Consider the following 14230-nt stretch of genomic DNA (forward strand, 5'->3'; position numbering starts at 1 on the left):
GGCCTCGAATCCATGCAGCCTGGGTCTGGAGCCTGTTCTTTTAACCACTATGTGAATCTGCCTTGGCCATGAACCACGGAGCACATGAAGCTACAGGGTATACATGAGATATCAATTCTACGCAAACTTTCTTGGGAAAAACATTAATCTTATGTCAAAATATGGATACACTATAGATGAAAATGCAAACTCACATGTGTATTTGAGACGAATCCTTGGGACAACAACAATATACTTAGTTTAAGCTGACCTCTGACACCTCCAGTCTGTACCTTTGTACAGTCAATATTTACTACGTTCCTTTATATGCCAGGCACTGTGTGAATGCTGGCGAGTCAATAGAGTCTACACAGGGGTTCTCATGGGAAAGGCAGACAATCAGCAGGTGGGAGCAGCCTGGCTGTGTGAGAAGGGTTCGCTCAAGTGGCATGCAGGAGCTGACGGACCCCAGGCAGAGCAGGAGCCCTTGGCTATGTTTGGTGAGGTGAATGATGGAGGGCTTCCTGGAGGAAGTGGCATTTAAGCTGAGACGCATCTGGAATATTGGGTAGGAATGTCTAGATGCACAGAACTGAGCAAAGCTTTGTTTTAAATGATGAGGTTGTAAAGCAATGAAATGTATGTCATTCATTCATCTACTCATTCATTCAACTCTTCAACCAGCATTGACTGAGCACCACCCCCCCTGCCCTGCCTCTCTGTGCTAGGCTCCCTGGGCACTTGGGTGTGCCTGGGCTCCTCACACCCACCATGCAGACCTTCCTACCCACCTGAGTGCCTGCTTGAGGACCTCTAGCTCCTTGTCCTTCTTCTCCACCAGGCTGGTCATCTGTGCCATCTTTTCCTTGAGCACACTCAGCTCGCTGCTTTGTTGCTGGACCAGCGCCACATTCCGCTCCAGTTCCACCTTCTGCTTCTCGTTAAGCTCCCCTGGGAGTGATGTGGAAGCTGGTGAGGGGGTCTCCCGCCCTGGGTCTCTGCGAGGGCCACAGCAGCTCTGCCAGGCCTCTAAGAACCATGAGGCGGTCCACCCTCCAGGAATGCTCAGGGGGCTTCAGTAACGGCCAGGAGGTCTGTGTGCATCTTCCCCCAAAAAACAGCAAAATAGCCCACCGGCAATACCTTTCAGTGAGTGCTGGCGCCATGAGGCAGCCCGTGAGGCGCCTGCCCGGCCCCAGCTGTCAGGACCTGTGAGCCTGTGCCATTCTAGGTCACCTTCGGCTGCCTGCTCTGCATGTTTGCCTACGGCGTTCTAAGGCCTCTGGAGACTGCTCTGCTCATGAGCCTGCCAGAGGCAACAGCCTCCAACCATGGACCGGTGGAGACAGGCTGGGGTACACAGCCCAGCTCCCTCCCACCCCAGGTGGCGCCCTTGCGACCACACTGACCACACTGCAGTAGTAAGCTCGGTCCCCAACTGGGCCCGCTGACTGACAGCACAGCCATTATCTGCTTTCTTCCCCCTCCTGTCTTACTTCACTTCCACTGCTGTTTTCCCTGGGATCATCTCTCAAATAAACCACCTGCAGTGGGATTCTGGTCTTGGAGGTCTGCTTGTGGGAAAACCCAAAGTAAGACACCTACACTGGGACTTCCCTGGCGGTCCAGCCGCTAAGACTCCGCGCTTCCAGCGCAGGGGGCGAGGGTCTGATCCCCGGTCGGGGAACTAAGATCCCACATGCCGCAGGGCCAGAAAAAAGACACCTACATTGCCTTGAATCTTCAAAGCAACCCTGCAAGGCAGTTCCTAGTAACACCCCCATGTCACAGGTGCAGAAACTGAGGTTCACAGAGGTCAAGGGACTTGCCTAAAGTCACCCAACTAATACACAGCAGACCCAGAACTGGGTCCAGCGCCTCCCCATTCTAGAACTGGACACTGTAGCCTCTCTCCCATGTGTTCTCATAACTTAGTATGGAAAAATCACTCTTTGAGAAATCCTGCCATAAAAGCCTTGGGGGCATCAGCTGGTCCAGACACAGGGAGCAAACACCACTGAAGGTCTGGGGTGCACATGGTTTGAGACGGGGAAAAGAGGAGTGTTCCTCACCCTCCCTCCACCTCCCCAAACCTAGTTATACCCCCCGACTCCTGCCCTTTGGCTGGATGGAAGCTAGGGATGGGAAAAGAAGGCAGCTCTGAGAAGCAAGAAGAAGAGAGGCAAAAATAAAAGTTTGGGGAGAAGAAGGGTCAAGTAGGAATATTCAGCCAGACTTGTGTCCGTCCAGAAGAGAGCAGACCTCGGAGCTATTTCGCCCCTACTCTAGTGGTCTCTGACGTCCAAATCAACCCCGGGAGGCAGACGTGCTGCAGGTGCTTTTGCATCAGAGGAAGGAGAGGCCCGGGGGTCACCTTACTTGAGGTCCCTAAGCTGTTGGGTGCTAGGACTTGTGCCGGCTGGCCTGCCCAGGGGCGCCCACGATTGACCCCCAAGCCTTTGCCCCCAGAGACAAATCCTCTGTGGTCATCAGAGATTCTCTCCGAAAAAGAAAGTTGCGTTTCCACACACAGGTCCAGAGTCATCTGAGAATGTTCCCTGTAGCCCCACATCAAATGGAATCAGTTCAACACCCAGGATACAGCTCTTGCTGACCCTGAGCTAAGAGTACTGTGACAGCCCAGGAAATCAGGTTGAGTGGGATTTTTAATGCCCAGCTTTCCAACCCTTCAGACACATTTCTTTCCTTTCTTGAAGTGGGTCAGGAAATCAAGTGACATGGGCAACTGTACCAACCTCTCAAATCTGACATTCGGCTATGGGCTTCAGTGAGGTTCTTCCTTAACCTCATGATGATCTCCTGCTGAGACAGGATTTCCTTCTGAGCGGTCAATAAATCCTCTCTGAAATTCACAGAAACAGACCAGGTCAGTTCAACTCAATCTCCGTGGTGTCTTGGGTGCCTGGAAGGGGCCAAGTACAAAGGCAAAGTGATGCCCAATCAGTGATGGTCCGTGCGATGCCAGTACCAGCAAGGGCGATAAGCACACTCTTTAAAAATTCTCAAAACAAAAATCCATTTTGATCCACCTTCATTACAAAGAAATACATGGAGACAGAACAAAGGATCCCGGCTGGGTTCGCTCTGAGGTTGAGATACAACTAATATGAAGATGAAACCTCTCGCTGCTCAAGTGTCTGTCAGCGTGAACCAATGCTCTTGTGGACTTTTGATCTTTGGTGCAAAGAGGAAGGAAGACTATTTTTGTGTGGGTTCAGGGATTCTTTGAGGACGAGGAAGAGGAGAGAGAAGAGGATGGTATGGCTTCCCTTCTCTCACCAGCTTCTTTTAATTCCTGATGGAGAGACGTGGTGCCACGTGAGTGACTGGTGCTCATGGGACACTTTGCAGAAGTGTGGGCCCCGGGGCCCAGAAAATCAAGGAGGACACAGGGAGGGTGGGATGAGGGCAGCTCTTTGGCCCCATGCCCCAGAGGGCAGGACGTCTTTGGCACCATGACGATCAGGGTGGCTGACAGGGAAGCAGTTTTCCCTGGGAAGGGGCCCAGCGTGACAGCGGGAGAGGTGCCTTGAGGGGGGTTATGAGCAGGGGTGAGACACCCCAGCCCTGAGAGACGCATGCTGTGTGTGTGTGTCTGTCTGTCTATCTGTCTATCTACTCCTTGGCTATAACTCTTCCAACTTGAGGATGAAACTCTGCCTCAAGGGTGTCCACAGCTAAGGAAGTGGACCAGAGAAGAGTAACGTGATGCTGATTCCAGGTCGTGGCTACTGCTGTCTTTAGAGAGAGTTCTTTCTACCAGGAGGAGTCAGTTAGGAACTTTTCAGAACATGAAGGCTGAGTATCTGAGTATCTTTGCCTTCTTGGGGTAAAACCCCTGTGACATTAGACTTTGGTAACTGGTATGTGGTGCAGGGCTCAGGCTGGTGGCTTGTCTTTTTCGAGAAACTTTCTGAACCCTTTCTCTGCATCACATTCCTGCTTACTGGTTTGTACACTGCTTGTCGGTGGCTTTCAGGATCTTTCCCATCCATGGATTTTGTTTCTCTGGAAACTGTCAGCTCTTTGCGGCTCCAGGTATGGACTTTTGGGTTGGGAGGGAGCTTCAAGGTCGTTTAGTCCAACCTCTTAACTTTTAACCATCTCCAGGACCCACTCCACCAAGTGGTCTCCACTGTTTGAAACCCGCTTATAATACCCAGGAATGCACTTGCCTTGAGCAGGTACTTGGGAAAAGTAGCCAATCATAGCATTAGCTGGCATTCATGTACCTCATCTCACAAGCAGAGAAGCCGAGGCACAGGAGGTGACGTGACCTGCCCGGGGCCACACACCTGGAGAGTGTTGAGTTGGACTTTGAACATGCTTGAGAAACTAAACTAAAGGGATCGAAAAACTCAAATAGCAGCAAGAACAGCCCAGACTCAACTCCTTTTTGCAGACTCTGCCAACGTGGCCTGAAGCAGGGGTCCGGTCGGGTACTCACATCAGGTGTTCACACACTGCGTCTTTGGCGGTGCTCTCCACCGGAGGTGCTGCCACAGTGTCTTGCTGTGTTTCCCCCTCCTGGGCTGAATCAGAGGGACAGGCCAGTGTCATCACAGTCCTACAAGACGGATGTCTTCCTTCCCCTTTGCTTATCAACACACCTATGTCTTTCTCAACTTACAAAGCTTCCCTATGCCCCCAGCCCTCTCCACCTAATGGGAACCAACGTGTGTTCTGTATCACAGGCTGCCGCCTCCCGCCGCACCACGTATGAGCTCATGAAATCTTCCCAGCTGCTCTCTAAGGCAGGGATCGCAGACTCCATTGAAAGACGAGGAGATGGGCGCAGGAGGGGCGGGACCTGCCGGTGACCACTCAGCTAAGCGGTGAGAGGTGGAACCTTAACCCCTGGGTCGCACCTCCTGCCCTATTTCCTGCTCTCCGCTCAGACAGGAGTCTCGTCCTGTCCTCACCTCCCGCTTACTCCTCAGCCCACTGCCTTCCAGTTTCCGCCCTCACCCTCAGTTCACCCACTCATTCATTCGTTCGACAGATGCTTAGGGAGCATCTGCTTGATGGCACGCATGGATCTAAGAGCGGGGTGACAAAGATGTAGTCGCTCTCGGGTCCCCGCTGAAACATCCCCCCTCCGACCTGGACTTGGGCTGGGAGACTGAGTCCCCCCGCCGTGCCCGTGCCGGGGTGCCCTGTCCATCCTGGGGCCCCTGTCAGGGCAGTGATTTGGCTAGCTGCCTGGCCTGTCCATTGCTGAACCGCCATTGCCTAGAATGAGCTTGGGACATAATAGATGATCAGTTATGCATGTTGAGTGAATGAATCCGTGAGGTGAGCCCTGACAGCTTGTCAACTGGCTTGAGGCTAGGACCAGGGTTCTCAACCAGTGGGGAGTTTACCCTGAAGGGGACATTGGCCATGTCTGGAGATATTTTTGGTTGTCGCACTGGGGTGGGGGCGGGTGCTACTGGCATCCAGTGGGCAGAGGCCGGGGACACTGCTCAGCACCCTAAGTGCACAGGACAGCCCCCAACCAAGAGCTCTCCAGCCCAAATGGCAATACCAGTGCCGAGGATGAGAAACCCTGGCCCGAGGCCTCTACTTCTAGAACTCTCTTCCAAGAGCTCACTGTCTTTAGTTTTACGCATCACCTTGGTCATTCAGGGCGAACAAGTGCTCACAACTCTTGAGTTCTTTCTTTAGCCTCTTTTTATTTTTTTTTTTAAAGAGATAAACCCCAGCTGGTTATGAAAGTGCATTAGACAAAGTCGCAAATTGCTGATGGCAGAGAGATGCCTTTGAAAGGCCCCTGCACGGGACGTTTCCATGTGGAAAAGATGATTCCCGTTGTGCTGCTCTGACACCCCTAACAGCCCCGGCAGCCTGTGCCCCTCGCTGGCTGACTGGCTCGGCACAAAGGCTGTCCCTGCTCATTGCTGTTACTTCTGTTGAACCTGGGCCTTGAGGGCGCCTAACCTTGCTGTGTAACAAGAAGAAAAGGCCTCCAGACAATAGAGGAGCTTTTAAATGAGGTGCAGACTTTTCTTGTGCATCAGCCTAGGGGGACCCACAGGGTCATCAGAACCTGCCCTGAACACTAAGATTTCCTCGGCGTCTCTTTGGACCAACCTGGGTCATTGTCCTTCAACGTTGCAATCTCTCCTTCTATTTTTTTATGGTGTTCAGTCACTTTCTGGAGTCTTTCTTCAAGACTCACAATCGTCTGGGAGTGCTGTTTGATCTGCTCCTTGTATTCCATGATCTGTTTTTCAAATCCGTGCTTCTGTGATTCCTGTTCTTCTTGGAGGGCCCTTACTGTGTGCCCTTGCAGCTGCATCCGCTCCTCCATCATGATCTGGAAAATGGACGTGGTTAACATGATCTTGGGAACTGGATAAGAGGACGATAACAACATTAACAACATGGGCCCCCTGCACCCACCAGCACCAAGCTCCGCCCCACCCCAGGACCTTTGCACGTGCCGTTCCCGCTGCATGGTACAATCCTCCCCCAGCTCCTCGCATGGCTGACTCCTCATGTGACAGGCCTCAGGTCCAATGTCACCTCCTCAGAGAGGCCCTCCCTGACTGCCTATCTGAAGGAGACATCATCCTGTTTCATTTCCCCTGAGGGGAAATCACCATCTGAATGATCTCATGTCTTTATTTCTCGCTCCCACTGGAATGTAAGCTCCATGAGAGCAGAAACTTACCCTTTCTTATTTACCAATATGCCCACAGCATCAGTGTCTAGATCCCTGCCACAGCATCTAGACCCAGATGCTCAGTAAGTATTGGTTGAATTAATGAGTGAACAATTTTATAAGAGAAAAGTGAATGAATTTGTAGTTCTTAAAAACAAAAATGATCAATGGTCCCCTGATGGTGAGTCAGAACCTTACCTGTGACCGCCCCCCCTTCCTCCCCTCTCGGGATGACGTCATTCTCCTGCTACCTGGATGACGTCATCCTCCTCCTCCTGATTCCCTTAACACGTTGAGCCTCTGATCTTCTCCAGATGCGTAAAGTCTTTGCCTGAGACGCTCACACGCGCCCGCTCTCTCAACAATCACTCCACCAAGGCTATCTTCCAAATTTTGTTCCCACTTCTTGCTTCCTGCCCCAAATCTATTTTTTTGCCCCGCCAAAAGTTTGGGCAACTTTTGAACTTGGTACTCCACCCTCGTCTCAGTCTGAATTCTTCACCTTCTCCAGAAGACAGCCCCTCTCCCACAAGAGACTCCCCCCCCCCCACAAACCCCAACCCCCATCTTTCCAGCATCTCCACCGTGTGCCATCAGCCGGCCCGGTGCCCTGGCTCCAAGCTCGCCCGCCTCCTTTAGCTCCTCCCTCTCCTCAGTACTCCTGTCCTGTCAATCAGTTGTCGAGTCCTGCCATTTCTCTGGTCACTCTCGCCAGAGCGACTCCTTCCTTCCCCTCCTCTGCTGCCCCGAGCGTCCAGGTCCTATGATTCAGTACTACAGCAACGACGTGCCACGCCCTGAGCTGGTGTCTCCAAGTCCAGTCCCACTCAGGTTCACTCTGCGCACTTCTGCCAGGTCAGTCCTCATCACCTCCTTGTCAACAGACCTATCTGGTCAATGTATGAAGGACAGGCGAGTGCAATATTGAGCCCTGCTGGTGGAGGGCCTTGAATGCTGAGATAAAATTGAAAAACATTATTTTAATGTCTGAGGAATAGTCACTGATCCCTAGATTCTGGGGCTGCTCAGGGCTTCAGCCTGATCCTGTGAGGACCCCGAATTACAACATCTTTAGAAGACCCTGGACAGAGGGCATCATCATAGCTTCTGTTTACTTTTTATACTAAACTAATGCTTCTCAGCAGAGGGTGATTTGACCCTGCCAGAGACATCTGGCAAAGTTGGAAGACATTTTTGGTTGTCACAACTGGGGGGAGGGTGCCACTGGCATCTCGTGGGTACAGACCAGGGATGCTGCTACACATCCTATAAGGCACAGGACAGGAGAAAGAGTTACCTCACCCAGAACATCAACAGTGCAGAGGCTGAGAACCCCTGGTCTAAACCACGCATCCTCGTGGCATCGTGATCTTGCATTGAAGGGAAAATTCTCCCGTCCCCAGAAGGCACTGACTTACCATTTTCGTCTTGGCAGTTTCCAGTTTAGCTAATGTTTCACTTAATTTCATGGTGAGGCTCTCTGCTTTTAGACTTTCAGCCGTCTTTGTTTTCTGAGTCTTTTCTACCATGGCCAGTGCATCATTTAATTTATTATTTAAAATGTCTTCTTTTTGCATTTTTAAATCTATTTCCTAGACAAACAGCAAACATCAAATTAACAGAAATTCAGGTATAAATATTTACCCTAGCCTTCCCCTCCCCTGTTTTCAGAGAGGAAGTGACCTCTGTTCTGGTATTGTTCTGTTGATCCTTTTAAAGTCCAAAGTCCATGCTTCCTCTGGAAGGTTCCAATGATTACAGAACTCTTTTTTTATATGCAGCTGAGATCTGTCTACTTGAGATTTCTGGTCTCTGAGCTCAGTTCTGTCACCTGGAGCTCATTGAACAAGTTTTATTTCTCTTTTATGAGACAGCCCTTTAAATATTTGAGGAGGGCTGTCATGTCTCTCCCTAAATCTATTTTCCAGGATAAACGTGCCAAGTTCCTTCACCCCTTCATCACAGGACCCGCCTTCAGGACACTCCTCCATCTTCCTCTGTGGCTTCGGCCCTGGGATGACCTCCCCTCCTCCCGTGGGGCCCCGGCAAGATTGGACTCTGGTCGCCGTGTCCTCAACACCTTCTCCCTCCTCCTGGGACCCATTCTTCCGATCTTTGTCAAAATTCTACTCTCCTCCTTGGGTCCATGCTCCAACACTGTGGAATGTGGGCTTTGTGACAGGCACTGTGCTGGGGCTGGACGGACTTTATTTATTTATTTGACTTCATTTTTTAGAGCAGTTTTAGGTTCACAGTAAAACTGAGCAGAAAGTACAGAGTTTCCATGGAACTCCTGCCCCCATCACATGCACAGACCCCTCCACTGTCAACATCCCCACCGGACTGGTACATTTCTTACACTGATGAACCTGCCTCCACACATCACGATCACCCAAAGTCCATAGTTTACGTTAGGGTTCACTCTTGGTATTGCACATTCTGTGGGTTTGGACAAATGTACAATGACATGTGTCCACCATTATAGTATCATCCAGAATAGTTTTACTGCCCTAAAAACCCTACATATTCCATCTGTTCACCACCCCCCACAACCAATCCCTGATCTTTTTACTGTCGCCATAGTTTTGCCTTTTCCAGAATGTCATATAGTTGGAATCATACTGCATGTAGCCTTTTCATGAACATTATTTAATCCAATCTAACATATATTCTTGAGGTGCAGTGCGGGGCATTCCCAGACTCTGTTGGGGGCAGTGAAAACTGGTATGACCTTTCTGGAGGGTCATTTGGGAACGTGTATCATGAGCCTGAAAATGCTCATATCCTGTGACCCAGTGATTCCACTTTTGGAGATGTATCTTAAGGATATAACTACACACGCACACAAAGCCCAGTGCGAAGGGCTGTTCAGCTAAGCATTTTTTACTTCAGTGAAAGTGAGATACAGCCCAGTGCCCGAGGGTAAACGAATCGGGGTTCACCCAACACAGTGCAAACCCAGGTCATCCTTTACTGGCAGGTTGTAGAAGAAAGTTCAATGACATGTGGACATACTTGTAATATATTAAGTCAATACACAGCGTGCACAGTATACCAGTGTAAATCACTTTGTAACAAATCGATATTTGTCGATCAACATATAGCTGGTCCGGAAGGAATCACATCAAAATGTCACTAGTGGTAACTCTGCTCAGTGGAATCATGAGTGATTTTCCATATTTTTCAGAACTGCTAGAGCAAACAGGTGCTCCTCTTACACTTGGGAAAGGAAACTGATTTTTTTTTTTTTTCGGAAACAAAACAAAACATGATTCTCATCATGTGATGCCTGCGACCCTCATCTGGGAGAAGCTTCATTCTCTCGGTACCGTCACTGAACTCTCTCTGTTCTTATCTGGGATCTTGACGTGGTCGTTACTGTTGAGAAATCCCATTGCAGACGGTGTGCAGACCTGCCTGAAGGAGGCGCTCCCTGGGGTCGGTGGCAGGCACACCACAGAGCAGCGACGCTCCAGCTGTCCCAGGGAATCCGCAACAAACTGAGACGGCTTCGTTGATGGGCCAGAACACGCTGCCTGGCATCTTTGCTCCTTGCCAGCTACTCAGCAGCTTACTCAAGATCAGTGTTCCGGCGGGTCAGAATTAGTTTTTCTTCTCCCCTCTCTCCTCTTTTTCTCACATAAATCCTGTTTTTACTGGTGTAGATGAAATCAGTCTTTCGAATGCTCTTCCCTGTGTACAAGTAAAACAGCATGCAAATAAGCAACTCTACGTCTGAGTGGGTCTTTGTCCTTGTACTTCCTTGGTCTTTCCTGGTAAATGGGGAGCCCCCGGGGACAGAGTCCCGTTTCTCCTCGTCTGGTGTGATGCCACCAGCCTGCCTTGAAGGTTGTTGCGAGACCGTGCCCTCTGGTGTCACCGTTGTTTTCTCTAAGGGGGTCGTTGACACGCTGTTGGTTGCATTGTAGAGTCTCCTCTGTGATGACCCTGAGGATACGTGCTCTCTGGGTCCAGCACCCAGAATGGTCTCATTTCCAGGAGCACTTGGTCCAGTTTTGCTTGTGAACTACACAACCTTTCACTGTAACTGCTGGAATAAAAACTGTGACCCATTCATTGATTTCATAATACACACTTTTTTTTTTCTTTTTTCTTTTGCATTAGTCTCATTCCTAATCCATTTTCTGCCCTGAATAATCTACTTTAAAATTCTAATTTCTCCTTTTCTCCTACCCCTAATTGAAGTACTGTGTGGAAGAGCCATGGTGAATCACTGGGGAAACAAGGCTGTGTGTAGAGATGGCCCCTCTTGGGCTCTCTCTCGGCCTGCAGCGTCCGCCTGCCCACGGGGAGTCCTGCACAGGTGCATCAGCCCAGAGCTGACAAGTCTTGCATCACTTCACCCAGCTCTGCTCTGCTTCCTCTGGAGATGCTCCAATTGGTCAAGGCCCCTCTTAAAGTGGTGCCCGGGACTGATATGTAATCCAGATGTGCTTTACTGGCACTAGTCTTCCTGGAGTAGCCTTGTTCCAAGAGCACCAGCTCCACTTGGGCTGCTTGTTAAAAATGCAGATTCCTGAGTCCACCCTACAGACAGTGAATCAAAATTTCTGGGGGCGAAGCCCCGGGATCGGGCATTTAAAACAAACCCCCCAGGGGACTTCGCTGGCGGTCTGGTGGTTAAGACTCCACGCTTCCACTGCAAGGAGCATGGGTTTGATCCCTGGTTGGGGAACTAAGATCCCGCATGCTGCGTGGCGCAGCCAAATAAAGAAAAATAAAAAAGAAAGAAAAAGAAGAAGAAGAAAAAAATAACCCCCCAGTGATTCTACGTATGCTAATGTTTGGGAACCTTTCTTTGAAGAAAACGACCTAAGATCGATGTGAATAGACTTAAAGATCTGTTTAGTCCCATCTGGTCTACTTATTTATTTATTTGGCTGCATCGGATCTTTGTTGCGGTATGCGAGATCTTTCGTTGCAGTGAGAGGGCTCTTCTTGATGGCGTGCGAGCTCCTCTCTAGTTGTGGCGCATGGGCTCTAGCGCGTGCGGGCCTAGTTGCCCTGCGGCATGTGGGATCTTAGTTCCCCGACCAGGGATTAAACCCGTGTTCCCTGCATTGGAAGGCAGATTCTTAACCATTGGACCACCGGGGAAGTCCCAGCCCCATCTGGTCTTGAAAATCCTTTGAAATTGTATTTACCTGTATTTAAATTTAACCCACTATTGTCAGGTTGTGTGTTTATCATGTGCCTTGACTTCTGAGATATCGGCTTGCGTGTGTGTGTGTGTGTGTGTGTGTGTGTGTGTGTATGTGTGTCTTGTACTGTTGGGACCCAGGAGGGGTGAATTCAGTCCTCCAGCTTAGAGGTGCCTAAGACCGGGTCCTGTGCAACAACTTCTGCTTCTACTGCATCTCCTACTCCCAGTAATAATCGTAAACGTGGTTTGATTATGAAGGTGATGATAGCGATGATGACAGATTCTGGTGGAGAAATAGCACCAAGGCGATCAGACATTCAGACATCTATATCCTGCCGCCCCCTCTGTGACCCCGGGCAGCTGAGCCCACACCAAGCTCAAGGATATAGAGAGGAGGGGTGATGATGAGAAGTCCTGGAGTCAGGTAGTCCTGGGTTCAGATTCTGCCCCTCCACTTCCTGGCTGTGAGATAATAATAATAATAATAACAACAACAACAACAATAATAAAACAGGCAGCATTCACTGAGTGCCAGGTGCTTGTCTCTGTGTATGTTAGCAATCAAGCCTCACAACTCCATGAGGTTGATCTATTGGATCATCTGTATTTCATAAGTGGGGACACCAAGGCACAGAGGTGGCAACTCCTGCCTAATGTCCCACAGCCAGGGGGTGGCAGAGGTAGGATCTGAGCCCAGACCGCCCGCCCCCAGAGCCTGGTGCTCAGCCATGCCGGCTCCTCCGTGTCTTTTCCTCTTTGAGACTCATACCTCCTTCTGCTTGGTTATGCGGTTCTCCAGATCTTGCACCTTTTTCTTTTCCTTCTCTATGGCCTCCTTCGCTTTGTGTTTCTCATAGGCGATGCTGCTCTCTGAAATCTGGAAGTCAACAACAAGCGGTTTGAGGGTGTGTGCACGAGAAAGGAAGGGAAGTGACACGGCAAGGGGAAGCCAGGATTAGTCATTGTTGACACCAGTGAGTCAGGGTTTGGGAGCGAGAGCTCAAGGGACAGGATGCTCGCTGGAGAGAGAGGTGAGAAGGGTGGCGTGCCCAGCACGGTGAGAACCCGCAAGTCACGTCTTGGTTAGCTGTGTCCCTAAAAGAGAGAGTTATTCATCTTTCAGGATTTCTGGGCTGGTGTTCAGGAAGTGACAGGCTGGTGAGTGTTCAGGTCAAGGCATTTGGCGCTGAGCCGCGAACTAAACTACTAAACGGACAGGTGATGGCACCAGTGTGGTCCCTTGTTGGGAAGTACCTGGCTTCTTGGGAGGTGGGGCAGGAGAGGCAAAGCGCAGGGGTGGGGGGCGGGAGGGGGTGGGGGGAGACACCTCCTGTGCCAGCAGGCCTGATGCCTGTGGCTTCAAAGGACACTGGCGGTCTCTCTCCAGCCTACAAAGGCTTGGGTGCAGAAATTGAGGCCCAGGACAGGTTGGGACTGAGAACATGTACCCCACAGACACGGTGATGGGGAGGGGATTGGAGCCCAGCCTCACCTACACAAGCCCCAGGAGGGAAACAGCCAGAGTAGGGTCGAGAAACTCTATTTGCAGTTGTTGAAACTCTTGTAGATATGCCTCCCGTACAAATATAAAGTTCACAAGAATAACATTTTAATGAAATAAATAATTTATATATGCATAAACAAAAGACTGGAAAGCTATGTACCAACATATAAATAATGGCTATTTGGGGGGAATTGAGATTATGGTAATTTATATTTTCTTCTTTTCACTGGTGTGTATCTTCTAAATTTTCTTTAGTGAACGTGCATTATTGGGTAAAAAGAAAAACTACTGACATTGCTGTACTTTGCGGGTGGGTGGCCCTGGAGAAAAGACGATCTTCCCGACAGCCTTACTGTTCTAGCATTGCGTCCTGGGCCTCCATCCCCACTGCCCTGCTCTGCACACGGGCCTCCCCGCCCCACCTGGGCTCTGACTCTCCTCCCTGCATGGGCTTGGCATTTTCCCACTGCCAAGTCTGCCTAAGACTGTCCAGACCCCACCCTGCCAGTCTGCGTCCTGCCTGACGTAAGAGGCCACATGCCCCGTGGGAGGGCGCCCTCCCTTCTCTTATTCTGCGCCGCTTGGCAAATTACAAATGAAAATGATGATGATGATGATACTGCCCACTCTCTAAATTCTGCAACACGAGCGCCTGCACCGTGCGCTGAATGCGAGCCCCCAGGTGGCGTCTGCCCCCCATTTTGCAGGTAAGGACACGGAGGCTGTAAGTGAGGCGGTGAGAGGATGAGTAATGCGTCAAGGTCACACCGTCAGGAAGTGGTGGTGCCAGATCAGATGCCAGTGCCCTGCCCTAGCCATCCTGCTGGACCTTGCCTGAGCTGTCCTCCTGATTCAAACCCCACCCTACCTGGAGGCAGGAGACATGCTTGTGTAT

General features: G+C 50.5%; 1 protein-coding gene across 5 annotated transcripts in view; it reads right to left on the minus strand.

Annotated features, from left to right (window-relative positions):
- The window catches only part of FHAD1 (forkhead associated phosphopeptide binding domain 1), a 147013-nt gene that overhangs the window by 21181 nt on the left and 111602 nt on the right, over positions 1-14230 (minus strand). For all 5 annotated transcript variants that reach the window (XR_014241652.1, XM_082380985.1, XM_082380982.1 and 2 more), the window contains 6 exons: positions 12601-12708; positions 8086-8259; positions 6094-6319; positions 4448-4532; positions 2736-2842; positions 771-930 (listed from right to left, as the gene is read on the minus strand). Coding sequence is in view for 4 of the 5 variants with exons in the window: in XM_082380985.1 (XP_082237111.1) it covers positions 771-930; positions 2736-2842; positions 4448-4532; positions 6094-6319; positions 8086-8259; positions 12601-12708 (860 nt within the window). In the remaining variant the exon portion in view is untranslated. The remainder of the gene's footprint in view (positions 1-770; positions 931-2735; positions 2843-4447; positions 4533-6093; positions 6320-8085; positions 8260-12600; positions 12709-14230) is intronic.

The sequence above is a fragment of the Balaenoptera borealis genome (genome assembly GCF_965194805.1).
Source record: "Balaenoptera borealis genome assembly, chromosome: 1".
Taxonomy (NCBI): domain Eukaryota; kingdom Metazoa; phylum Chordata; class Mammalia; order Artiodactyla; family Balaenopteridae; genus Balaenoptera; species Balaenoptera borealis.